This window comes from Scyliorhinus torazame, chromosome 3 (genome assembly GCF_047496885.1).
Source record: "Scyliorhinus torazame isolate Kashiwa2021f chromosome 3, sScyTor2.1, whole genome shotgun sequence".
NCBI classification, from domain to species: Eukaryota; Metazoa; Chordata; class Chondrichthyes; order Carcharhiniformes; family Scyliorhinidae; genus Scyliorhinus; species Scyliorhinus torazame.
In genome coordinates this window covers 142152097-142178771 of record NC_092709.1, presented here as the reverse complement: position 1 = coordinate 142178771, position 26675 = coordinate 142152097, and the positions used below count along the sequence as shown (strand labels likewise).

At 48.3% G+C, this 26675-nt stretch overlaps 1 protein-coding gene across 4 annotated transcripts in view; it reads left to right on the top strand.

Annotated features, from left to right (window-relative positions):
* The window catches only part of nup54 (nucleoporin 54), a 101319-nt gene that overhangs the window by 46114 nt on the left and 28530 nt on the right, over nt 1-26675 (top strand). For 2 of the 4 annotated variants that reach the window (XM_072496310.1, XM_072496311.1), the window contains exons 3-6: nt 4778-4861; nt 15843-15986; nt 16377-16600; nt 25128-25315. In XM_072496310.1, coding sequence (XP_072352411.1) covers nt 4778-4861; nt 15843-15986; nt 16377-16600; nt 25128-25315 — 640 coding nt within the window. The remainder of the gene's footprint in view (nt 1-4777; nt 4862-15842; nt 15987-16376; nt 16601-25127; nt 25316-26675) is intronic. The other 2 variants (XM_072496312.1, XM_072496313.1) reach the window with 1 other exon arrangement.

The window sequence follows — 26675 nt, the reverse complement described above, 5'->3', positions numbered from 1 at the left end:
ATTGCTTCTCAGAGTCGGCAGGTATCACTACAAGGTTTAACCGGATATCGATCAAAGACCAAACAACCAATTAGTTAGTTCAAGTTCAATGATAGTTTATTTACACACAAGAATTACTTCGACATGCAACATAAAACACTACAAGCTAAATTACACCTCACACTACAACAACCTGTACTTAACTTCAGGCACCCGGCTTTATGCAGAGGAACAAGGCCTTTGTTCGGATCTTGCGTGGCTGGATCTGGAGAAGTGACTTTGTTTCTGCTGAGCTCATTTGTCTGGTAGCGATCGTTGGTCTTGAACTTGTCTTCTGGTCGTGATGCTACACTTGGTTTTAGGCGTATGTCGGGGCCATGAGAGACTGAGCGCCGGGGCCAAGAGAGACCGAACACATGGCAGTGTCTCTCTTTATCCTTCTGGGGTTTCGCGCTCTTTTGGGCGGTCCTTAGCTTTGGATCCAATAATTCGGCAGGCTTCGATTACTGCCTTCAATTTTGGCCAATAAAGGGGCGGGTGCCTTGATGGCGGGGCGTGTCCTGAACGGTCATTGACGTTGGCTTTTTGGCTCCCTGAGCAAAGGGAGTGGTGCCGATGACTCTGTTTCTGTACCTGTTACCTGAGTACAGGTCTTTTCTGGGGAAATGGGCCATTAGAATGCAAAGTAGCTGGGGGTTTCGATAGAGTCAAGTTATCTGAGTTGCCAGTATACATAAGCTCTGAGCATCTGGGTCCTGGGTTGACCATATTTCCAATGGTCCTTTGCAGGTGGCCATATTTCCCGGGATCCTTTGTAAGTGGCCAACCCAGATGGCTCTATCATGGGGGCGTGGGTTCGTGTGTGTGTGGGGGGGGGGGGGGGGGGGGGGGGGACTGGCACTCCCAAACCTGTTGCATTACCATTGGCTGGCAAATGCTTAGAATGTGAGATGATGGGGTGGGGTGATGGGGGACGGATTTGAGGGTGACGGCTCTGCACCAATTTCTCCGGGGAGGTACACCAGCAGTCCCGCGGTGGTGTCATCAGTCACAATTTGGAACCAGTTGAGGAGGAAATTTAAGCTAAGACATAGGTCAGTATTGGCGCTAATATGTGGGAATCACAGGTTTATACCTGGCGGGATGGGTGCGATGTATGGGAGGTGACTCGGTGAGGGTATAGAGTGGGTAAGGGACCTGTTTGTGGGATTGGAGGCACTGCAGGAGTGATTTGAGCCAGTGTTTGGAATAACATTCTGCAGCTTTTCCAGTTAGATGCAGTTTCTCCTTGCTCAGCAGTTAGAGAACAAAAGCCACAGTTCTTGGGAGTTACGCTGGTTAGCGGGCAGGTGGGCTCAAGGCCCCCCGAACAGCTCTATAAACTTCACAAAAAAAAATTAAACTGAGATTAAATGTCACTGGTCAGTTAGGTTTTAAGAGTCGGTGTGGCATCTGAATCATGCAGTGTTGCCAGGTAGCTGAAAAAAATGAGCAATGGGTGGGAAAAGCACAGCAGCTCTGAGGGAAGTAGGTTACCCTTAGCAAAGTGAGGATCATTAAAATGTTGTTTCTCTTTACGTATGCTAATAAACCTGCTTTATTTCTCCCATTTAATAAAATTCACAGATATAGTGTAGCCATTTCTGAGCAAGAGATATACAGACCACAATTTCCAATAGTTTGTGTTTGGTCACTGGATTGTACCTGGTGTTTTCACAAAATGTTCCTGCCTACCGTGTGTGTGATTTCCTGCAATCTTCCCTTTAAAAAGCTGAAACCTGTACATGATATTTATTATTGAAAGTATCAAATAGGACGCTCTTATTTCTGTGTGTGGTACAGTGGGGGAAGAGAATGTTTATTGCTTAGTTTAAGGGGGCATATCTTATATTTTAAAGTATGATGCTCTCCAGCTGGATCTGATTCGGTTCATTTGCGCTCGTGATAAATTGTCAATGATGTTTTCCTTTTATTGAAAGTCATTGTACAGCATGAGTCACTTTCATCAAAAGGTTATCTATCCACTGTTACTTTTGTATTTGAAATTTATTTTTTATTCCTGTAACATTCTGGTTGGCATTCCCTTTTGACTCTCTTGGGACATCACAAATAATCAGAAATTTTGATCTATTAGGGCAAAGAAGCAAAATGCAATATTTGAACCTTGGAGGGCCTGCTAATCAGAGTTATGAATGGACAACTGATATTGAGGCAAAGTTGTTACTGAGGCCGGATAAATACACTTGCTCCTATACCTGTATGAGTCAAAGTTTTAAAGCTGTAAATAGAATTATATTTTGGGATATTACATCAAAATAGCTGACCCAGAATATTTATAATGTATGGAACTATAGCCCTTGGGCCCTTGCGTTGCAGTGACATATTGAAAGTTCCACGTTGAACTCAAAGGCATTCAAGTCAGTGATGACTGTTGAATGTGGCTATTTGAAATTTGTTCCTCTGCTGTTGGCGAGATTAACCTATTTATTTAAATATGTTCATAGCTCCTAGAGGATAGGAAGGAGCTTTATTTGCAAGTTTCATCAAGCATTATTTCAAGACCAGAATCCTTGCTGCTGTTCCCCTTTTACAGTTCCCTTTTACGTTGTACATTAGCTTTCTGCACCGATGTTCAATTAGCACCATTCAAAACCTAAACATTTGAAGAGCAATTCAGGTGTGTATATTTTCACCCTAGTCTGGCATCGTTGCATATAATCGATTGAGTTTCCCCTGTCTTAAACCTTGAGTTTTGTTCTAAGCATCACTTTTCCAGTTCTTTGATATTTCGTGAAAGTTAAAAGTCAAGTTTTCTGTTCACTTTGTGCTGTGACGTGCAAGGACTTTCCTTCTCATTCCCATCATGTTTGCACTGCCAGTACCGATACTTTTGTGGTTGCCATTCTCTCTTCTAAGTTACATTTTTGCCCCAGTTTCTGCTGATCTTGGGTTAAAATCATGTCATCAAATAAGCCTTTAAATTACACATTTATCCCACCCTGCACTCATACAGTTAATAAGGAGCATCTGTGTGTAGGTTTTCTAGCTATAATGTATTTTTGCATTCGATTGATAGGTGTTTGTGACCCATCATTTCAAAGCAAGCTATTTTTGCAATATCAAAATTGCCTTTCCCATCCTGCCAAGAACTGTGATTCCTTTAATGGCCCGATTCACTGAAAACCAGTTTCTCCATGATTTTACCCAATATACCTTTAGTATGTCCAAAATTTGTACACAACGATTTAGTCTTTGTTGAATAGTTAGCTAGCTGATAGTAGCTAATCACACTGGGTGTCTTTTTATACTTAAAATATGCTTGAATAATTATTTTATTCAAGCCCCTTCCTTTCTTATTGCTGTAATGTAACTCCTCAATCTGGATTTTATTTTTTAACAAAATGGCTGTGTATGTCGGAAATCTGAAATAAAAATAGCGAATGTGGAAATTCTCAGCAGATCAGGTAGCATCTGTTGAGAAAGGCAATCAGAGTTTCAAGTCAGTGATCTTACATCAGAACTGTAATTTTTTTCCCCAGATTCTGTATAATGGCGGCACAGTGGTTAGCACTGCTGCTTACGGCGCTGAGGATCCGGGTTCAATCCCGGCCCAGGGTCCGTCTGTGTGGAGTTTGCACATTCTCCGTGTCTGCGTGGGTTTCACCCCCACAATCCAAAGATGTGCAGGGTAGATGGATTGGCCACACAGAATTGCCCTTTAACTGGAACAAAGTAATTTGGTACATTAAATTTGTTTAAAATAAAATTCTGTATAATGTATTTGATGACCTATTTGACATCATTCATTAGCCTACTGTCAATGGCTCAAAGAAGGACAACTCTCCAACAGAAGGCCAACTAAAAATATTTTTTGTACATGTGTTGAAATCCATTTTCCAAAGTTAACTGGTTTAAACTCAACATCCAACTGAACAGTGTTGTAATTCGGTTGACTGAATTCTGTGTGTAGAAATATTTTATTGTTCATATTATATAAGTCTCGAAAGATGTGCTTGTTAGGTGAATTGGACATTCTGAATTCTTCCGCTGTGTACCTGAAAAGGTGCCGGAATGTGGCGACAAGGGGATTTTCACAGTAACTTCATTGTAGTGTTAATGTAAGCCTACCTGTGACACTAATACAGATGATTATTATTATATGAACACCGTAGAACTAGAATACTTGAAGAGAACCTTGACTGCACATTCACGAAAGGCAGTCTATTGTAGATGGAATACATTGGAGATATCCAAAGATATGAACCGTGGTTACAAGGAAGAGGGGGTGATTTAGTGAAGCTATCTTGTTTTCAAAAGTGGTGATCCATAAGATCAATAAAATGAATTGCTCCAAGAAGATCGTAAGCCTGAGAATGTTGAGTCCTCAATGGAGCATACCTTTTAGTCAATTTAATTTCAAAATGTTTGGTCCAGCTTGGCCAATACATTTAGAAGGAAGAATGAAGCATTCAAAAGGCTACAGAAGAAAATAATGAAAAAGCATTCCCAGCCTCGGCATCACTGGGCCGCAAGGGGATGATGGTATTTTTCACACAGCTATAATCTCCTACTCATATTGCCCAAGAACCGGATGCCCTGGGATTGTGATTACGCGCTGATGCGTGGGAAAGTATTGGCATTTTATTAAACTCTGGTCAGAAATTGGTCACTAAATCTGGAAAAACACTGATTGAATACTTTGATGTTTTGAAATAATGGTGGGTCACAAATATATAGATATAAAATTAATTAGTTGACTTTTTTGTTGAACTCTGATTCTTTTTAAATGTCCACATAGGTGGTTTTGGAGGGTTTGGCACAACTACGACAGCTGCTCCCGCATTCAATTTCTCAACAGCACCTGCCAATACAGGGGTAACAGGTAACAAAAAAACTAAATGGTAATTGCTTGCCAGAGAGAGAAATTTGAAAAGTTTCTTTTGTGCATTTTGAGGAGGGTGGGCTGGGGCAGGGAATGGTAATCTGCAGCAAAGAACATGTTTATCTATCATTGTAAGCATAAAATAATTGAGGCAGAAAATTTCCCTCAACGTTACGTGCTTTCAGATGAACCTTTGTAGTAGCATAGGGGACTGATTGATGTTTAATTGGAAACAACAGCAATCCAATGGCTGATGATCCCATAACCTATTTTACAGCGCAGGAATTGTAGGGGGGGAATCCCAATTGAGGAACAGTGCAACAGTAAAATCGGACTCTCAAGATGTTTGAAAATTGAAATTTGTTGACTATCGTTACCGTAAATTTACAGAGAGGTGCTGCTTAATGTGTAGTATCTGCACAAATCCTTGTTAAGCTAATGGTTCTCTATATAATTTTGGGTCCCAGCAGAGTTCACTGTTTTCATTGCTGCTGCCCATGATTTGAATGTGTTTTGCTCAACTTCTGTTCTCACGGAGATGATTGCAAAATACAAAATGCAGTACTATCTCTAAATTCTCATTTAGCTTGGTGCATCGGCCCGGGGTCACTGTCCCGTTGGAGTTTGCACGTTCTTCCTGTGTCTGCGTGGGTCTTATCTCCACAACAGAGTGGGTGGATTGGTCACGCTAAATTGCCCCTTAATTTTTTTATATTATTATTTTTAAAATAAATTTAGAGTATTTATTTTCCAATTAAGGGGCAATTTGGCGTGGCCAATCCACCTAACCTGCACGGGTGGAAAATGTGCCCCTTAATTTAAATAAAATTAGCATAGTGCATGTCTTTGTTAAGTTAATTTGGTACAGAGATAGGCTGGACTCCAGCATGTGGTCATGATAGGAGCAGACTATGGAGAGAATGGAGAAGAAAGATGATAAAGAGAATATTTCAATGATCAAAATTCCCATTTATGTTTTTATGAGAAAAAGTGCCCACATCCCTTGGTAATAAAAAAATTTCTCATGTACATGAGCTCAGCAGCTAATTAGCAGTCGCCCATGGGTAGGTATAGTAAGCATTGTTGGATAAATGCTTCTGTTTGCACACACACCTTCAATTGAGCCGTGCAAGCATTTCCAAAATATATAATGTTACATGCCACTATTTTTTATATTCTCTCCTGATTTTCTGATGAGAAACTCTTTCATGGGTATTGTCTGCCTTCAGCTCGTCAGATTCGTTATTGTTTGTGACTCAGCATTGACTGCGAGGGTTTATGGACCATTAGGCAGCAGGCGGGATACATTGGGAATGAAATTATCTAAATACTTTGGTTTATGTTTGCTGTGATACAGAGCTGGAAACAGCTTATAGCACCCTTCAACCCCACCCGGCTGACTTCAAATAACTTTGATTTTGGTTATCGATTTCTGTTTAAAAAAACTAATTTATTTATTTTTTTAAAATTGCAATTAATAGGAGGATTTAGCAACCAGATCTTCAGGTACTTTAAAGAGAAAATCAAGCTATCAGAACTTCAAAACAAGCTTTTACAGAGGATCTTGTGCAAGGTTTTTCAGATGGTGGCTGTTTCTCACCCACTACCTGAAAATATGTTGGGGAATACATCCCTGTCAATCACGGCGGACTTGCAGCCATTTAATGCTCCAAGGAGTGCTTTTATGCTGGAGACGGGATTTCCACTTGAGTGTGGGGCAGGAGGCCCTGCCTCAGCTGCTGGCCAATCTGATTGGCAGGCAGCAATGTTGGGGATTGCAAGGGACCGCCCATGGGATGGCAGACCTGTTTCCTGGGGGCAGGGGTGAGGTGGAGAGGAGACGCCCGAAATGGGAAGGAGGCCCTGAGGAAGGTCCCATCCCAACTCCTCCCCCACTTGAGGCACAGGCAGGATGACCTGTTAACCTTCGCTCCTGCCATCTGAAGATTGTGGTGGGAAGCGGCCCCTAAAGTGGCCAGTAATTGATACCTCCCTCAAAGGCTCCCTTTCCATAACAATCCCCTCCCAGGGTCAGGTGTGGGCAGGAGGACAGCAGGAAGGCTACCCAGTGAATTACATCCCCTTGATAACCTGCTAGCAGGTTTCTTTTCATTTATTCTTTCATGGAATGTCAGCATCACTGGCAAAGCCAGCATTTGTTACCCATCCCTAATTGTCCTTGAACTGAGGGGCATGCTGGACCATTTTGGAGAGTAGTTAAGAGTCAACTCCATTTTTGTGGATCGTGGATCTGAAGGCGCAGGTAAGCCAGACCAGGTAAGGATGGCAGGTTTTGTTCTCTAAAGGGCATTAGTGCGCCAGCTGTGTTTTTATGCTGATTGGTGGTAGTTTCATGGTCACTGTTACTGCGATAGCTTTTCAATTCCAGGTGATTTTATGAATTGAATTTAAATTCCGCAAGCTGCATGGTGGGCTTTGAACCTGTGTCCTCAAAAGCATTAGCCTGGGCCTCTGGATTATTAGCCCAGTGACATTACCGCTACGTCACCATCTCCTGCAATTAATTCTGTCCCCGATTAAACTGCCTTTACATCAATCAACATGCTCCCCAGATGACGTTTGGCTAAATATGCTACCTGGACATATCCCTGGTCCAGCTCCTATTCTGTGTGGGTTCACTAATTTGCAAGTGTGATTGCTGCTAACATTGCAGTGGGGAATGTTACAATTAACCTTGGTATCCAGGTGAGAACCTGGCCAGTTTGTCACTGGTTGCCTTCAATTTCACATTTCACGAAAAGAATTGTAAGCACTCTTGTAGTCAGACAGCCTGTCATTGTTCCTTGTTCACCCCAACGCATGGAGAATTGGGTGCGGTGCCAGAAGACACATGCCACTTATATAACTATAATACAACATAATTCACCAGCTCTTCAGTGTGGAGTTTGCACATTCTCCCCGTGTCTGTGTTGGTTTCACGCCCACAACCTAAAGATGTGCAGGTTAGGTGGATTGGCCACGCTAAAATTGACCCTTAATTGGAAAAAAAATAATTGGGGACTCTAAATTTATAAAAGAAAAACATAATTCACCAGCTGAAAGAGAGAGAAATTAATAGGAAGTGGAAAAATAATCCACTCACTCATTTCTGTACGTCAGGGTTTTCCAAACCCAGGGTTGTGGGTCACGGGTGGGTATCAAGAGGGTCGTGGCGCGATCGTGGGAGAAGCGCCCAACACCTGCAACTGGCTTTTAGATTGAGAATGCCGTCGGCGTCTGCCAACTGCCACAGCATTTTGCCTTGCTCCATCCGATTTGGCATCCAGATTATCCAATGGGTGATTAGCTTTCCTAACGTCACATCCGACTTTTAATTCTTCTGTTGTGCAATGGGAGGAGACGGGGGCGATTTACCGGCGGTGGACTGTTGGAGCTTGGGGCCTGTGGAGGACACCGAGAACGGCCAAGTGAAGTTTGTGTGAGGGGTGAGAATGGCGCGTCACGATGCTGGCAGTCAGCACCAGTTCACTGGCTTCCACGAGTACTTCCAATGCCTACACCATCACAGGGAGGAGGAAGTTTGCGATAGCCACATAAACAGGGATTGCAGCAATTTGTTTGTTCTTCAAACTGAGATCCAAGAAGAAGACACCAGTAACTATCACAGAAAATAAATTGTGTGTGGTTCTCCCCTGGGGCAGGGCAAGTGGAATTTAGGCACCAGCATGTGAAATCTGTGTGAATGTTTGTAACCTCTGCAATCATGTCAATATTATGGCGCATTATAAGTTATCAGTCTTTACAAATAAAACTCATGGGACACCATGTGCTGTTTAAAAATAAACGAATAATACCATCCACATACATTCCCTCAGAATGCCACTTTCTGATATCAGCGCGCTATCCCAGTACCGTCTCGTCCGATCGTCAGTGCGCTGTCCCAGTACCACCACCTCCTGACGTCAGCACACTGTGCCAGGAACAAATTTCTTATTAAAAACGGCAGAGTCTCTGCACCAGAAGTGTTGAGCAAGAGCAAGTCACGCACCCGGCACGTACACTGATGTCACGCGATCCGTGCTTTGCCGCAAAATCCTGAAGGAGAGATTCCTTCATTTTGTTGCTGCCAGCAAGCAAGCAACAGGATTGTGTGAAGAACTGAAGATTGACCAGTTTGTAATAAGGAGGAGAGGGCCAGAAACACAAACTGGTCTGGATTTCATAACTGGAGAGAGCTCGGGAGACTCCACGGCAGGACAAAGCGGTGCTGGTGTGAGCTCCAGGGCTTCTGATGAACAACCCATTAAGAAAAGTCTGGAGACTTCCGGGTGCGGCGATGTGGAGCTAAGCCGCACGATTCGGCAGCTCCCGCGAAGACTGACTTTTGGGCTCGCTAACGGAGCTCCAACGGAACTTTTGATAAAGACAACCCGTGGGGAAGGAAGGAGAAAGGTCCCCTACTAACCTGCATGGACCGGACCCGCAGCGAAACGGCGAAAAAAGCGGCCCTGAGGCAGCGGGAGAAGAAAGAGAAAAAAAGCAAAATGGCGGCGCCCACGGACAAAGAGGAGATGCAGGAGTTCATCAAGCGCTGCTTCGAGGAGCTGCGCAAGGAGATGGTGGCGCCTATGCTGGCAATGATTGAAAGACTTGGAGCAACCCAGAAAGCCCAAGAGGTGAAGATCCAGGAAAAAGTGAGTGAAAACGACGACGAGATTGTGGGCCTGGCGGAGAGAGTGGAGCGGCACGAGGCGCTACACAAGACGTGGGCGGGAAGACTCGAGGACCTGGAGAACAGGTCGAGGAGAAATAATTTGAGGATCCTGGGTCTCCCAGAAGGAGTGGAGGGGGCCGATGCCGCGGCATATGCGGGCACAATGATCGGGACACTGATGGGTGCGGAGGCCCCCCCACCGGGATTGCTGGAGCTGGAAGGGGCGCACCGAGTGCTGGCGAGGAAGCCCAAGGCAAATGAGCCGCCAAGGGCGATGGTGGTGAGATTTCACCGGTTTACGGACAGAGAGAGGGTCCTGAAATGGGCCAAGAAGGAATGGAGCAGTAAGTGGGACAATGCAGAGATCAGAATATACCCGGACTGGAGCACGGAGGTCGCTAAGCGGAGAGCGGGTTTCAACCGGGCCAAAGCGGTGCTGCATCGGAAAGGAGTGAAATTTAGAATGTTGCAGCCAGCGCGACTGTGGGTTACACATAATGGCCAACACCACTACTTCGAAACGCCCGAAGAGGCGTGGACCTTTATACAAACTGAAAAGTTGGACTCTAATTGAGGGTTTGTGTGGGAGGGGGGTGTTTGAGGGTTGTAGTATGATGGTTGTTGTATATAGGGGGTCAACCACGCGCAGGAAATGTTATATGGGCTGGGGGAGAGAGACAAGGCCACGACAGGAGCTGCGCCATGGGGGGCGGGACAGGCTTTGGAAAGCATGGGGTTGTCTTTCCCGCGCGCGGCAAGAAAGGCGGGAAGGGGAACGAAGGAATGTACATTGATTGGGAGACTCCCACACGGGGGGGTCAAAGGGATGGCGGGGGAAGCCGGGGTTAGCAGGTGTCAGCTGACTTACGGGAGGGATATGGGGGAGCAGAAAAGCTAGACGGGGATCTAGCGGAGCGGAGGGGAGGGGGGGGAAGGGGAGGGAAAAAGGGAAGGGGAGAGAAAAAGGGTTGCTGCTGCACTGGCCGAAAGAGAATGGGACACAGAAGAGGTGGTTGGGACGAGGGTCCCCCGGTTGGGGGACTGGAGAGTGAGGGAGACGCGGACAAGGGACTGGCCCAGAAAAGGAGATGGCTAGTCGGCAGGGGGGGGGGGGGGGGGGGGCGGCGGCGTGGGCGTGAGAGTCCCTCCAATCTGGCTGATAACGTGGAACGTGAGGGGCCTGAATGGGCCGGTGAAGGGGGCTCGAGTGTTCGCGCACTTGAAGGGACTGAAGGCAGACATGGCCATGCTCCAAGAGACACACCTGAAGGTGGCGGACCAGGTCAGGTTAAGAAAGGGATGGGTAGGACAGGTATTTCACTCGGGATTGGACGTGAAAAATAGAGGGGTGGCAATTCTGGTGGGAAAGCAGGTGTCATTTGAGGCCAAGACTATCGTAGCGGATAATGGAGGGAGATATGTGATGGTGAGTGGGAGGTTGCAAGGGACGTGGGTGGTGTTGGTTAACGTATACGCCCCGAACTGGGATGATGCTGGATTTATGAAGCGCATGTTGGGGCGCATTCCGGACCTGGAGTTAGAAGGACTGATAATGGGAGGGGACTTCAATACAGTGATGGACCCAGCACTGGACCGTTCCAGATCAAGGACGGGAAAGAGGCCGGCGGCGGCCAAGGTGCTCAGGGGTTTTATGGACCCGATTTGGGGAGGGGGGGGGGGGGGGGAGTGGACCCATGGAGGTTTGCAAGGCCGCAGGCCAGGGAATTTTCTTTCTTCTCCCATGTACACAAAGCCTACTCCCAGATGGATTTCTTTGTTCTGGGTAGGGCGCTCATCCCGAGGGTGGAGGGGACGGAGTATTCGGCTATAGCCGTTTCGGACCATGCCCCGCACTGGGTGGAACTGGAGCTGGGAGAGGAGAGGGACCAACGCTCGCTGTGGCGGCTGGACGTGGGACTGCTGGCTGATGAGGTGGTGTGTGGGAAGGCGAGGGGGTGTATTGAAAGGTACTTGGAGGCCAACGACAACGGGGAGGTGTGAGTGGGGGTGGTATGGGAGGCGTTGAAGGCAGTAATCAGGGGAGAGCTGATCTCCATCAGGGCTCATAGGGAGAAAACAGAGGGCATGGAAAGGGAGAGGTTAGTGGGGGAGATGTTGCGAGTGGACAGGAGATATGCAGAGGCCCCGGAGGAAAGATTACTTGGGGAAAGGCGACGGCTCCAGACGGAGTTTGACCTGTTGACCATGGGCAAGGCGGAGGCACAGTGGAGGAAGGCGCAGGGGGCGACCTACGAGTACGGGGAAAAGGCTAGTCAGATGCTGGCGCACTAGCTCCGTAAGAGGGCGGCAGCGAGGGAAATAGGGGGAATCAAAGATGGAAGGGGAGCCACGGTTCGAAGTGCAACGAAAATAAATAAAGTATTCAAGGCCTTCTATGAAGAGCTGTATAAGATCCCAGCCCCCAGGGGGGGAAGGCGGGATGAGACGATTCCTGGACCAACTGAGGTTCCCGAGGGTGGAGGAGCAAGAGGCGGTTGGTTTGGGGGCACCAATTGGGTTGGAGGAGTTGAGTAAGGGTTTGGGGAGCATGCAGGCGGGGAAGGCCCCGGGGCCGGACGGGTTCCCGGTGGAGTTCTATAGAAAATATGTGGACCTGCTGGCCCCGCTACTAGTGAGGACCTTTAACGAGTCGAGAGAGGTGGGAACCCTGCCCCAGACAATGTCGGAGGCGACAATCTCCTTGATTCTAAAGCGAGACAAGGATTCACTGCAATGTGGATCGTACAGGCCGATTTCGCTCCTCAATGTGGATGCTAAGCTATTGGCAAAGGTATTGGCCACCAGGATTGAGGACAGTGTCCCAGGGGTAATTCATGAGGACCAAACGGGATTCGTAAAAGGCAGGCAGTTAAATACCAATGTGCGGTGGCTCTTAAACGTGATAATGATGACATCGGAGGAGGGAGAGGCGGAGATAGTGGCAGCTATGGACGCGGAAAAAGCTTTAGACCGAGTGGAGTGGGAGTACCTCTGGGAGGTATTGCGCAGGTTTGGGTTCGGGGGAGGGTTTATTAGATGGGTTAAGCTCCTTTACAGCGCCCCGGTGGCGAGTGTACTGACGAACCGGCGGAGGTCGGAGTACTTTCGGCTGTACCGAGGGACGAGGCAGGGGTGCCCCCTGTCCCCCCTGTTGTTTGCATTGGCAATCGAACCATTGGCCATATCACTTAGGGGGTCTAATAAATGGAGGGGGGATAGTCCGCGGGGGAGAAGAGCATCGGGTATCGCTCTACGCGGATGACCTGCTGTTATACGTGGCGGACCCAATGGAGTGGATGGTGGAGGTCATGCAGACTCTGAAGGAGTTTGGGGAGTTCTCGGGCTACAAGCTTAACGTAGGGAAGAGTGAACTTTTTGTATTACAGGCAGGGGACCAAGAAAGAGAGATAGGGGACCTGCCGCTGAGGAGGGCGGAAAGGAGAGTTCGGTACCTGGGGATCCAGATAGCCAGGAGTTGGGGGGCCCTACATAAACTGAATTTGACGAGGTTGGTGGAGCAAATGGAGCAGGATTTTAAAAGATGGGACACGCTCCCGCTCTCGCTGGCGGGTAGGGTGCAGTCGGTCAAAATGGTGGTCCTTCCGAGGTTTTTGTTTGTGTTTCAGTGCCTTCCCATCGTGATCACCAAGGGCTTTTCAAGAGAGTAGGTAGGAGTATTATGGGGTTTGTGTGGGCGAATAAGACCCCGAGGGTTAGGAGAGGGTTCCTGGAACCCAGTAGGGACCGAGGAGGGTTGGCGCTCCCAAACCTAGGGAGCTACTACTGGGCAGCAAACGTGGCGATGATCCGCAAGTGGGTCATGGAGGGAGAGGGGGCGGCATGGAAGAGGATGGAGATGGCGTCCTGTAAAAGAACGAGCCTGGGGGCATTGGTAACGGCACCACTGCCGCTCTCGCCGACAAAATACACCACAAGCCCGGTGGTGGCGGCAACACTAAGGATCTGGGGCCAGTGGAGAAGGCACAGGGGTGCAACGGGAGCATCGGTGTGGTCCCCGGTCAGGGGTAACCACCTGTTTGTCCTGGGAAAGATGGAAGGCTGGCATCGGGCGGGGATTAGAAGAATGGGGGACCTGTTCATTGACGGGAAATTTGCGAGCCTAGGGGCACTGGAGGAGAAGTTTGAGTTACCCCTGGGAAATGCCTTTAGATATATGCGGGTGAGGGCTTTTGTGAGGCGACAGGTGAGGTAATTTCCGTTGCTCCCGGCACAAGAAGTTCAAGATAAGGTGAGGGTCGGGGAGGGCAAGGTGTCGGAAATACACCAAGAGATGAAAGAAGAGGGGGAAGTGCTAGTAGAAGAGTTGAAAGGTAAATGGGAGGAGGAGCTGGGGGAGGAGATTGAGGAAGGGCTATGGGCTGACGCCCTGGGTAGGGTTAATACCTCCTCCTCGTGTGCCAGGCTCAGTCTGATACAATTTAAGGTGGTTCACAGAGCGCATTTGACGAGGGCGAGGCTGAGTAAGTTCTTTGGGGTAGAGGATAGATGTGAAAGATGTTCAGGGAGCCCGGCGAACCATTTCCATATGTTTTGGTCATGCCCGGCATTGGAGGGGTACTGGAGAGTAGTGGCGGGAGTAATATCCCAGGTGGTGAAAGTCCGGGTCAAGCCAAGCTGGGAGCTAGCAATATTTGGAGTAGTGGATGAGCCGGGAGTACAGGAGGCGAAAGAGGCCGGCATTCTGGCCTTTGCGTCCCTAGTAGCCCGGCGAAGGGTCTTGCTATTGTGGAAGGAGGCGAAGCCCCCTAGCCTGGAAGCCTGGATAAACGACATGGCGGGGTTCATAAAATTGGAGAGGATTAAGTTTGCTTTGAGAGGGTCTGCGCAGGGGTTCTACAGGCGGTGGCAACCGTTCCTAGAATATCTCGTGGAGCGTTAGAGGAAGGTCGGTCAGCAGCAGCAGCAACCCTGGTGGGGAGGGGGGAACGTGAGACTGTTTGAGGGGATGGACGAGCGGGAGATGGCATGGAGGGTGGGGAGAAATGGCACGTGCGGCCAAGAGCCAGTGTATAAAGCTATGTAAATATACCATCTTGCCATGTATATATCTTGCTCAGGGTGATTTTGCGTTATTTTTTTACGGGGGGGGGGGGGGGGTAGTTATTGGTTGTAAGGGGAAAAAATTGTGTTGTTAAAAACCTTTAATAAAAATATTTATTAAAAAAAAAGAAAAATCTGAAGAAAGCAGTATGAAGATGATTTCTTCGGGTATGGCTTTATTAATTGTGCCAATGCAAATCAAGATGCAATGCCCATGTGCGTTATGAGCAGGGAAGTACTGGCAAATGAAAGATTAAACCTTTGAAAACTAAGCATGGCGAGTTCGAGGACAAGCCTCTTGATTTCTTTACAAAAGTTTCAGTGAGAAATTAAATCATCACCTGAAGCCCTTAGCAGGAAATGTAACATTGAATGACAAAGCAAGAGAGACCGTGAGGACAAAGCAGGCTCATCACTCGTATTAAAGGTAAGCAAAAAAGTAAGTCGCAAAGTTCGGTCAGCGTGGGTCACGAAGGTCGGCCGGTTTGGGCCGCAAATATTGGCGTGGATCCCGAAGGATGGCTGGTTGGCAAATATGGGTCCTGGACAAAAAGGTTAGAAAAACACTGCTTTAAGTCACTGATATATAGAGTTCACAACTCCTTAAAGCTAACAGTGCAAGTGTTGAACTAATCCACGTTGTCAAAACGTTGTTGATTTTTGTGGTTGTGTCTCAACATTAATTCAGTTCTTAAATTGTTTGAGCTCAGTATTTCCTCCAAGTCAGATCCTCTTCTTCCACGATGCAGTCAGCAGCAGCAGTTTAAAGAAGAAAATTAAAATCAGTAGAAAACAGGGAAAGAAGAAGTGTCAAGCATTATAGCAACGAGATCTTAAAATATCTCCTGAGCACACCGGTCTGAGCATTGTGAGAGGTGCAGCCGCAAAAGGCCATTTGAGACCTTGCTGAGCACAAATTCAGCAGCCTTATTTGTCTGGCATGACAGCCGTGACTGCACTTCAAAAATATCCAGTTGGTTGGAAGGTGCTTTGGGGCGTGCTGAGGATATAATAAGCTGCTGTCTAAACACGTGTATCCTTTTTACAACTTGACTGATACTTGCTTTGTTTTAAGTGTTAGTAGCTGCTTCAGAAGACATTGTTGTCGGGTCTGTAATTTTAAACTATACATTAAAAGGAATAACTTTTTTCCTTTAACATGAGCTGCGATAACATTTTGGCAGCCTTAAGAAAGCCTGTGTGCATTTTTAGCTTTAATCCAGTGTAATTTTCTTTGTTTTCTAGGTCTTTTCCAGAATACACAGAATAAAGGCTTTGGGTTTGGTGGTGGATTTGGCGCAGGTACCGGCACAGGTCTAGCAACTGGCTTAGTAGCTGGTTCCACATTTGGAGGATTTGGTGGCTTTGGCACTCAGCAGCCACAGCAAAGTAAGTTCATAGGAAGGCAGAGAGACTGTAACTAAAACAGAAAATGCGGGAAAATCTCAGCAGGTCTGACAGGACTCTTGACGATGAGTCATCCAGACTCAAAACGTTAGCTGTATTCTCTCTCCACAGATACTGTCAAACATTTTCTGTTTTTGTTTGAGATTCCATAGTTTGGAGTTTAGATTATATATCAACTTATTGTACTTTCTGTGTTTACCTACAACGTTACTGATGACAAGAGAGAAATTGCTCTTGTATTTTATGTATTATGCAAATTCATAGGCATATACGGTGGAGATGAGTTGTATTGACTACCACTGGCCTCACCAGATCTACATCCCCTATTTCCTGATTGACAAAAATAATCCTATTGCGATTGTACATTTATAGCTGGAGGGCTTTTTGGACAGGCATTACAGCCTCCGACGCAGTCAGCTCAACTGATCAACACAGCAAGTGCCCTTTCTGCACCAACTCTACTGGGGGATGAACGAGATGCTATATTGGCCAAATGGAACCAGCTACAGGCGTTCTGGGGAACTGGAAAAGGTTACTTCCATAATAACTTGGCTCCCGTTGAGTTCACTCAAGAAAACCCTTTCTGCCGTTTTAAGGTGAATAAGAAAAGCAACTTCAAATATTTGTATTTGTACATTAATGTTATTCACTATACTAAAGTACAAGATGGGGTGTGAGGGTATTCGCCTTCCGGGAAAGGAATAGGGGGGAAAGGTCCTTCATAAATTCCACATACTCCTGGTGCAGCACAGCAGAGGCATGGATTTGTTGCAATTCCAAACATTCTGTTAACCAGAAAGAAAAGCTCATGATAAAGCATTTTGCCGAATGGGTAAAGATAAAGAAATGTTGACGGTTATTTGAGAGATGGGATGCACAGCACGGGGACAAGGAAACAAACGGGCTAAGGAGAATTTTCTGAATTTTTGTGTTGGTCATTGCAGAGGGGACCTTGGGTAAAATGGTACAAGTTTATTCTATATCCTGTGCTCTATAATCATGTACTTATTTTGTCAGCGCTCTTGAAATTGGCGACTATCTGTTATACTAACCACTACCATAGTGGGATTTTGAGGCTCTGTACTGTCGCTGTTCATTTAATGGTTTGCCTCTGGTACACGCACATCTATCACAAACAAGGAGCATGCCATTCAGCCCCTCGAGCCTGGTCTACCATTTGACAAGATCATGGCTGATCTGACAGCAACCTTAAATTTGCATTCTTCCCACCTCCAAGAACCTATCCACCTCAACCTTAAAAATATTCAAAGACTCTGCTGCCACTGTCTCTTCAGGAAGAGAGTTCCAAAGACTCACGACCCTCTGAGTGAAATAATTTTGCCTCACCTCTGTTTTAAATGGGTGACCCCTTATTTTTAAACAACAACACTTTGTTCTAGATTTTGACACCGGAAAGGAGCATGACTGCTATCAACCTGAATAGCCGTGACCACCTCATTTCCCTTGTAGAGATAATGAAATTGTTTAATTGTGGTTCATTTGTGCAAAATCACCAAGCAATTGGAATCATTAGCTTGAGTGGCAAAACAAGATTTTAATCTTTCAACAGTGTGCTGAATTATTTCAAAATGCTTAACGGAAATAATTAATGTAGTACTTGTTATACTTTTCTTTGTAAGTAACTACTCCATGTTACCATGTAAAACTCTGATTTGTTTCAAAACCACAGTTCACAGTTGCTAGCCCAAAGTGCAAACTGACTACTATACTACTTTGTTGCTATTGGAGCAGCAGATTGTATTATTCTATCAAAGGTGTCCAACATTCACAACACGAAATGGGCCTGGAAGCTCATCATTATAATTTATGACATAGGCAGCCATGTGCTACTGAAATACATGACCATGCGAACTATGCTGTAGGGGTTAGTGCTCGTTAGCATTTAACATTTCTTTTTTTTTAAACTATGTTTTTATTAAGAATTTTTTAACAATATTTTCAACCATTTAAACAAACCCCCCCCCGGTAACAAAGAAAAGAAATAAAGCTTGTGTGGCAAGACATGAACATGGCCAGTCAATACGATACATAACTTTGTACATAGGATTCTTCCCGTACATGTCAGTCTCCAGATCATTCATGTATTTTCTTGCTCAAATGTCCCTCAGAGAAACCCCCCCTTCCCCCTCCATCCACCCCCCCAACGAACGATCTCTCCCCCCCCCCCCCTCCCCCCCCCCCCCCCCCCCCCCCCCCCCCGGGTCATGACGTGGAGATGCCGGCGTTGGACTGGGGTGAGCACAGTAAGAAGTTTTACAACACCAGGTTAAAAGCCAACAGGTTTGTTTCTAATCACTAGCTTTCGGAGCACAGCTCCTTCATCGGGTGAGGAAGGAGCTGTGCTCCAAAAGCTAGTGATTCGAAACAAACCTGTTGGACTTTAACCTGGTGTTGTAAAACTTCCTACTGTGCTCACCCCAGTCCAACGCCGGCATCTCCACGTCATGACCCTTCATTAAGCACTTATAACCAAGTGACTTCTTCATGTATGACATTGGACAATGCATTGTTATTCTACTGTAATAGCCCCATCCTGATTTTTGCCCAGATAATGTTTACTTATTTCAAAAGATTTTTCTTCCAGGAATAGTGAAGCCATTTCCCCACCATTGTTATAACCTGTGACCTGATAGTCTATTTTTTTTTTAAATATATATTTATTTAGAATTTTAACACAATTTTTCACCCTTACAAACAAACCCCCCCCCCCTCCCCGTAACAAAAAGATAGACAGCGCACATAGCAAGACATGAGCATGGTAAAACGATATGTTACAGAGCTTTGTACATTGGATTCCTCCCGTACATGTCAGTTTTCCAGATCCTTCGTGTATTTTCTTGCTCAAATACCCCCCAGACAGACCCCCCCCCCCCCCCCGGGTTGCTGCTGCTGCTGTCCGACCGTCATCTAACGCTCCGCGAGATAGTCTAGGAACGGTTGCCACCGCCTGTAGAACCCCTGCGCAGACCCTCTCAAGGCAAACTTTATCCTCTCCAACTTGATAAACCCAGCCATATCGTTTGTCCAGGCCTCCACGCTGGGGGGCTTCGCCTCCTTCCACATTAGCAAGATCCTTCGCCGGGCTACTAGGGACGCAAAGGCCAGAATGCCGGCCTCTTTCGCCTCCTGCACTCCCGGCTCGTCCACTACTCCAAATATTGCTAGCCCCCAGCTTGGCTTGACCCGGACTTTCACCACCTTAGATATTGCTCCCGCCACTCCTCTCCAGAACCCCTCCAGTGCCGGGCATGACCAAAACATATGGACATGGTTCGCCAGACTTCATGAGCACCTCCCACATCTGTCCTCCACCCCAAAGAACCTACTCAGCCTCGCCCCCGTCATATGCGCTCTGTGAACCACCTTAAATTGTATCAGGCTAAGCCTGGCACACGAGAAAGAGGAATTAACCCTACTTAGGGCATGAGCCCATAGCCCCTCCTCAATCTCCTCCCCCAACTCCTCCTCCCATTTACCCTTCAGCTCCTCTACCAAAGCCTCCCTTTTTCTTTCATCTCCTGGTATATCGCCGACACCTTGCCCTCACCAACCCATACACCTGAAATCACCCTATTTTGAATCCCCAAGCCGGGAGTAGCGGAAATTCCCTCACCTGTCGCCTCACAAATGCCCTCACTTGCATGTATCTGAAAGTGTTTCCTGGGGGTCGCCCAAATTTCTCCTCCAGCGCCCTTAAGCTCGCAAACGTCGCGTCAATGAACAGGTCCCTCATTCTTCTGATCCCTGCCCGATGCCAGCTCTGAAACCCCCCGTCCAGCTTTCCTGGGACAAACCGATGGTTGTCGCTAATCGGGGACCATACCGAGGCTCCCGTCGCACCCCTGTGCCGTCTCCACTGCCCCCAGATCTTTAGTGTTGCCGCCACCACCGGGCTCGTGGTATACCTTGTCGGCGAGAGCGGTAGCGGTGCCGTCACCAGCGCCCCCAGGCTCATTCCTTTGCAGGACGCCATCTGCAGCCTCTTCCACGCTGCCCCCTCTCCCTCCATCACCATTTACGGATCATTGCCACGTTGGCTGCCCAATAGTAACCACCCAAATTCGGCAGCGCCAGCCCTCCTCTATCCCCGCTACGCTCCAGGAACCCCCTCCTTACCCTCAGGGTCTTACTCGCCCACACAAATCCCATAATGCTCCTACTTACCCTCTTAAAAAAGGCCTTCGTAATCACAATTGGGATGCATTGGAATACAAAAAGAAACCTCGGGAGGACCACCATTTTAACCGACTGTACCCTACCCGCCAGCGAGAATGGCAGCATGTCCCACCTTTTAAAGTCCTCCTCCATCTGTTCCACCAGCCACGTCAAATTAAGCTTGTGCAGTGCCCCCCAGCTCCTAGCTACCTGAATCCCCAAGTACCAAAAGCTCCCTTCCGCCCTCCTCAACGGTAGGTCGTCTATCCCTCTTCCCTGGTCCCCCGGGTGGATCACAAAGAGCTCGCTCTTTCCCATATTGAGCTTATAGCCCGAAAAGTCTCCAAACTCCCTTAGGATCTGCATTACCTCAACCATCCCCTCTACTGGATCTGCCACGTACAGCAACAGGTTGTCTGCGTACAGCGACACTCATGTTCCTCTCCCCCTCGAACCACCTCCTTCCATTTCCCCGACTCCCTTAACGCCATGGCCAAAGGTTCAATTGCTAATGCAAACAGCAGAGGGGACAGGGGGCACCCCTGCCTCGTCCCTCGATACAACCGGGAATACTCCGACCTTCGCCGGTTCGTGACCACACTCGCCACCGGGGCTTTATACAGGAGCTTAACCCAACTGATAAACCCTCCCCCGAACCCAAACCTCCTCAACACTTCCCAGAGATACTCCCACTCTACCCGATCAAAGGCGTTCTCCGCATCCATGGCTGCCACAATCTCCGCTTCTCCCTCCACCGATGGCATCATTATCACATTTAGGAGCCTTCGCACATTAGTATTTAACTGTCTACCCTTTACGAATCCCGTCTGGTCCTCGGGACACAGTCCTCAATCCTCGTGGCCAACATTTTTGCCATGATGTGGAGATACCGGCGTTGGACTGGGGTGAGCACAGTACAAAGTCTTACAACACCAGGTTAAAGTCCCAACAGGTTTGTTTCGATGTCACTAGCTTTTGGAGCGCTGCTCCTTCCTCAGGTGAATGAAGAGGTATGTTCCAGAAACAAATATATAGACAAATTCAAAGCTGCCAGACAATGCTTGGAATGCGAGCATTAGCAGGTGATTAAATCTTTACAGATCCAGAGATGGGGTAACCTCAGGTTAAAGAGGTGTGAATTGTGTCAATCCAGGACAGTTGGTAGGATTTTGCAGGCCAGATGGTGGGGGATGAATGTAATGCGACATGAATCCCAGGTCCCGGTTGAGGCCGCACTCATGTGTGCGGAACTTGGCTATAAGTTTCTGCTCGGCTATTCTGCGTTGTCGCGCGTCCTGAAGGCCGCCTTGGAGAACGCTTACCCAGAGATCAGAGGCTGAATGCCCTTGATTGCTGACATGTTCCCCGACTGGAAGGGAACATTCCTGCCTGGTGATTGTCGCGCGATGTCCGTTCATTCGTTGTCGCAGTGTCTGCATGGTCTCGCCAATGTACCACGCTTCGGGACATCCTTTCCTGCAGCGTATGAGGTAGACAACATTGGCCGAGTCGCACGAGTATGTACCGCGTACCTGGTGGGTGGTGTTCTTACGTGTAATGGTGGTATCCATGTCGATGATCTGGCACGTCTTGCAGAGATTGCCATGGCAGGGTGTGTGGTGTCATGGTCACTGTTCTGAAGACTGGGTAGTTTGCTGCAAACAATGGTTTGTTTGAGGTTGCGCGGTTGTTTGAAGGCAAGTAGTGGGGGTGTGGGGATGACCTTGGCAAAATGTTCATCTTCATCAATGACGTGTTGAAGGCTGTGAAGATGATGTCGTAGTTTCTCCGCTCCGGGGAAGTACTGGACGACGAAGGGTATTCTGTCGGTTGTGTCCCATGTTTGTCTTCTGAGGAGGTCGGTGCGGTTTTTCGCTGTGGCGCATTGGAACTGTCGATCGATGAGCCGAGTGCCATATCCCGTTCGTACGAGGGCATCTTTCAACGTCTGTAGATGTCTGTTACGCTCCTCCTCGTCTGAGCAGATCCTGTGTATACGGAGAGCTTGCCCATAGGGGATGGCTTCTTTAATGTGTTTAGGGTGGAAGCTGGAGAAGTGGAGCATCGTGAGGTTATCCGTAGGTTTGCGGTAAAGCGAAGTGCTGAGGTGACCATCCTAAGTTTTGCCAGCAACTTAGCATCCACGTTAAGGAGCGAGATCGGTCTATACGACCCACATTGCAGTGGGTCCTTATCCCGTTTTAAGATCAGAGAGATCGTCGCCTCCGACATTGTCAGGGGCAGGGTTCCCCCCCTCCCTTGCTTCAATGAAGATCCTTACCAACAACGGGGCTAACAGGTCTACATACTTCCTATAAAACTCCACCGGGAACCCATCCGGCCCCGGGGCCTTCCCTGCCTGCATGCTCCCCAGTCCTTTAACCAGCTCCTCCACCCCAATTGGCACCCCCAAACCAACCACCTCCTGCTCCTCCACCCTTGGGAACCTCAATTGGTCCAGAAATCGCCGCATCCCCTCTTTTCCCCCTGGGGGTTGGGACCTATACAGCTCCTCGTAAAAGGCCTTAAAAGCCTCATTCACTTTCTCCGCACCGTAGTTCCCCTGCCATCTTTGACTCTACCTATTTCCCTCTCTGCCGTCATCTTACGGAGCTGATGTGCCAGCATCCGACTCGCCGTCTACCCATATTCATATGCCGCCCCCTGTGCCTTCCTCCACTGTGCCTCTGCCTTCCCTGTGGCCAACAGGTCGAACTCCGTCTGGAGACTTTGTCTCTCCCTGTGTAGTCCCTCATCGGGAGCCTCTGCATAGCTCCGATCCACCCTTAAAATCTCCCCTACTAACCTCTCCCTTTCCCTGCCCTCCCTCTTTGCGCTATGAACCCTGATGGAGATTAACTCTCCCCTAACCACCGCCTTCACCACCTCCCTTACTACTCCCACCTGCACCTCCCCGTTGTCGTTGGCCTCCAGATACCTTTCGATACACCCCCGCACCCTCCCGCACACTTCCTCGTCTGCCAGCCGTCCCACAACCAGCCTCCACAACTGGATGGCTGTTGGTCCCTCTCCTCATCCAGCTCTAGCTCCACCCAATGCGGGGCATGGTCTGAAATGGCTATGGCCGAATATTCCGTTCCATCTACTTTCGGGACCAGTGCCCTGCCCATAACAAGAAAATCTATCCGGGAGTAGGCCTTATGAACGTGGGAGAAAAAAGAATTCTCTGGCCAAAGGCCTGGCAAATCTCCACGGATCTATGCCCCCCATCTGGTCCATAAACCCCCTCAGCACCTTGGCCGTGGCCTGCCTCTTTCCCCGTCCTAGATCTGGAGCGATCTAATGCTGGGTCCAGCACCGTGTTAAAATGCGGGCAGCACGGTAGCATTGTGGATAGCACAATTGCTTCACAGCTCCAGGGTCCCAGGTTCAATTCCGGCTTGGGTCACTGTCTGTGCGGAGTCTGCTCATCCTCCCCGTGTGTGCGTGGGTTTCCTCCGGGTGCTCCGGTTTCCTCCCACAGTCCAAAGATGTGCAGGTTAGGTGGATTGGCCATGATAAATTGTCCTTAGTGTCCAAAATTGCCCTTAGTGTTGGGTGGGGTTGCTGGGTTATAGGGATAGGGTGGAGGTGTTGACCGAGGGTGGGGTGTTCTTTCCAAGAGCCGGTGCAGACTCGATGGGCCGAATGGCCTCCTTCTGCATTGTAAATTCTATGAAAAATCCCCACCCATTATCAGGCTCCCTACTTCCAGGTCTGGGATACGCCGCAACATCCGTTTCATGAATCCAGCATTGTCCCCCCCCCCCCCCCCCCCCCCCCCCCCCCCCCCCACAGCCACATCCCCTCAGTTCGAGTCCAGTTTTTCCGTCTGGATAAAGGTCCAAGCCTCTTCTGCCGTTTCAAAATAATGGTGTCGGTCCTGATAGGTGACCCACAGTCGCGCAGGCTGCAACATGCCGAACCTGACACTTTTTTTATGCAGCACCGCCTTGGCCCGATTGAAGCCAGCTCTCCTCCTTGCCACCTCCGCGCTCCAGTCCTAGTAGACTCGGATCACCGCATTCTCCCATCTACTGCTCCGCACCTTCTTGGCCCATCTCAGCACACTTTCTTTATCCGTGAAGCGATGGAACCTTGCCACTATCGCCCTTGGCGGCTCATCAGCCTTGGGTCTCCTCGCCAGGACCCGGTGAGCCCCCTCCAACTCCAAGGGGGTCGGAGGGGCCTCCGCTCCCATCAGCGAATGGAGCATCGCACTCACATACGCCCCGGCGTCAGCTCCCTCCACTCCTTCGGGAAGACCCAGAATCCGGAGGTTTTTCCTCCGCGACCTGTTCTCCAGGACCTCGATTCTCTCGGCTCACCCCCTGTGCTCCGCCTCGTGCGCCTCCATTTTTACCTCCAGGCCCAGGATCTTGTCCTCGTTCTCATTCGTTTTATCCCTCACTTCACGAAGCTCCACCGCCTGGGCCTTCTGTGTCTCCTTCAGCCCCTCGATCGCCAACAGCATTGGTGCCAGCACCTCCTTTTTAAGCTCCTCCACACAGCGCTTAAGGAACTCCTGCTGGTCCGGCCCCCATGCTGCTCGATCTCCCCCCTCCGCCATCTTGCTTTTCCCCCCTCAATTTTGACGCTGCTCCAGAGCCTCTTTTCTTGCCGCTCCACCGCTGATCTCGGCCATATATCATAAGGGGGGACCTTACTGCACCTTCCCACACGGGATCCGATCAAAAAAGCTCCGTTGGGGCTCCTCTAGTGAGCCCGAAAGTCCGTTGTCGCGGGAGCTGCCGAAACGTGCGGCTTGGCTCCGCATCGCCGCAACCGGAAGTCCGCATTTTACATTTCTAACTTGTGCATGGGCGTTGCTGCCGGCATCCATGTTGTCTTAGTCTTGTTCGGTTTCTGTACAATCCAAGACTCAAATGTTGAAGACGTATGAATGTAATTAATCTTAAAACTCCAATGTTTTGCATTTTTCCATAGACCGTTGGTTTCAGCTGTATACCTAGTAATAAAGATGAGGATGGTCTGGTAGCTTTGGCTTTTAACAAAAAAGAGGCAGACATTCGAAACCAGCAGCAACTGATAGTGGAATCATTGCACAAAATTCTTGGAGGGTTGCAGCAAATCATGGTGAATGTTGAAGGAATCCGAGCACTTCCAGATGATCAGTAAGTGCACTATATGCCAGTCAGTTAATTTTACATTACTCTTTGCATATGGTGAAGGGAAATTGATAATGACAGGGATACATTTCTAGATGTTTTCAGCATTGATACTTACCTTTATGAACCGTGGCAGAGAATATAAGAGCAGGGGGTTATGATGGAGCTGTATCGAACACTGGTTAGGCCAAAGCTGGAGTCTTGTGTGCAGTTCTGGTCACCACACTATAGGCAGAAAGTGGCTGCACTAGAGAGGGTGCAGAGGAGTTCAACCAGGATGTTGCCAGGGCTGGGGCGTTTCAGGTATCAAGAGAGACCGGATAGGCTGGGGTTGTTTTCCATGGAGCAGAGAAGACTGAGGAGGGTCCTGATTGAGGTGCATAAAATTATCAGGGGCATAGATAGGTTGGATAGGAAGGAACATTTCACCTTGGGGCATAATGGGCATAGATTTATGGTAAGGCGCAGGAGGATTAGAGGGTGGTGGGAATCTGGAAATCACTGCCTGAAAGGGTGGCAGAGGCAGGAATCCTCAAACATTTAAGAAGTATTTAGATGCGCACTTGAAATGCTACAGTATACAAAACTACGGGCCAAGTGCTGGAAAATGGATTAGAGTAGAATCATAGAATCCACAGTGCAGAACGAGGCCACGAGGCCCATCGAGTTTGCACCGGCCCCTGGAAAGAGCATCTCGCCCAAGCCCACACCTCCACCCCATCCCTGCAACCCCACCTACCTTTTTGGACACTAAAGGCAATTTAACATGGCCAATCCACCTAACCTGTACATCTTTGGACTGTGGGAGGAAACTGAAGCACCCGGAGGAAACCCACGCAGACACGGGGCGAACGTGCAGACTCCGCACAGACTGTGACCCAAGTCAGGAATCAACCCGGGGTCCTGGCGGTGTGAAGAAACTGTGCTAACCACTGTGCTACCGTGCTGCCCTAGACAAGTGCTTGATGGCAGGAGGTGACACGATGGGCCGAATGGCCTCTTTCTGTGCTGTAGAAACGTTCTAACTGTCCTGTGTCGGCTGTAGCACAGCTGGAGGCAAGACAGTACTTTCAGTTAAATTCCCAACAATTTCTTCGAACAGAACCAAAATTCTACAGACGATGGAAATCTGAAACAAAGCCAGAAATGCCAGAAACACAATAAGATCCCTTATAACTTTGAGAAATTAGACTTCTTCCCAAAGGTCTAGCCTGGAATTCAAGAAGAAGAGTAGTATCTCAGACAATGCCACCCATTCTCCTGCCACTATAGGCATTAAGAGGTGATAGGTGTGCCATCAGTAGAACTTGGGAGTTGAGTTTAATTGATGGTAAATAAAGGAAATATATATTAGGTAATCTAGAAA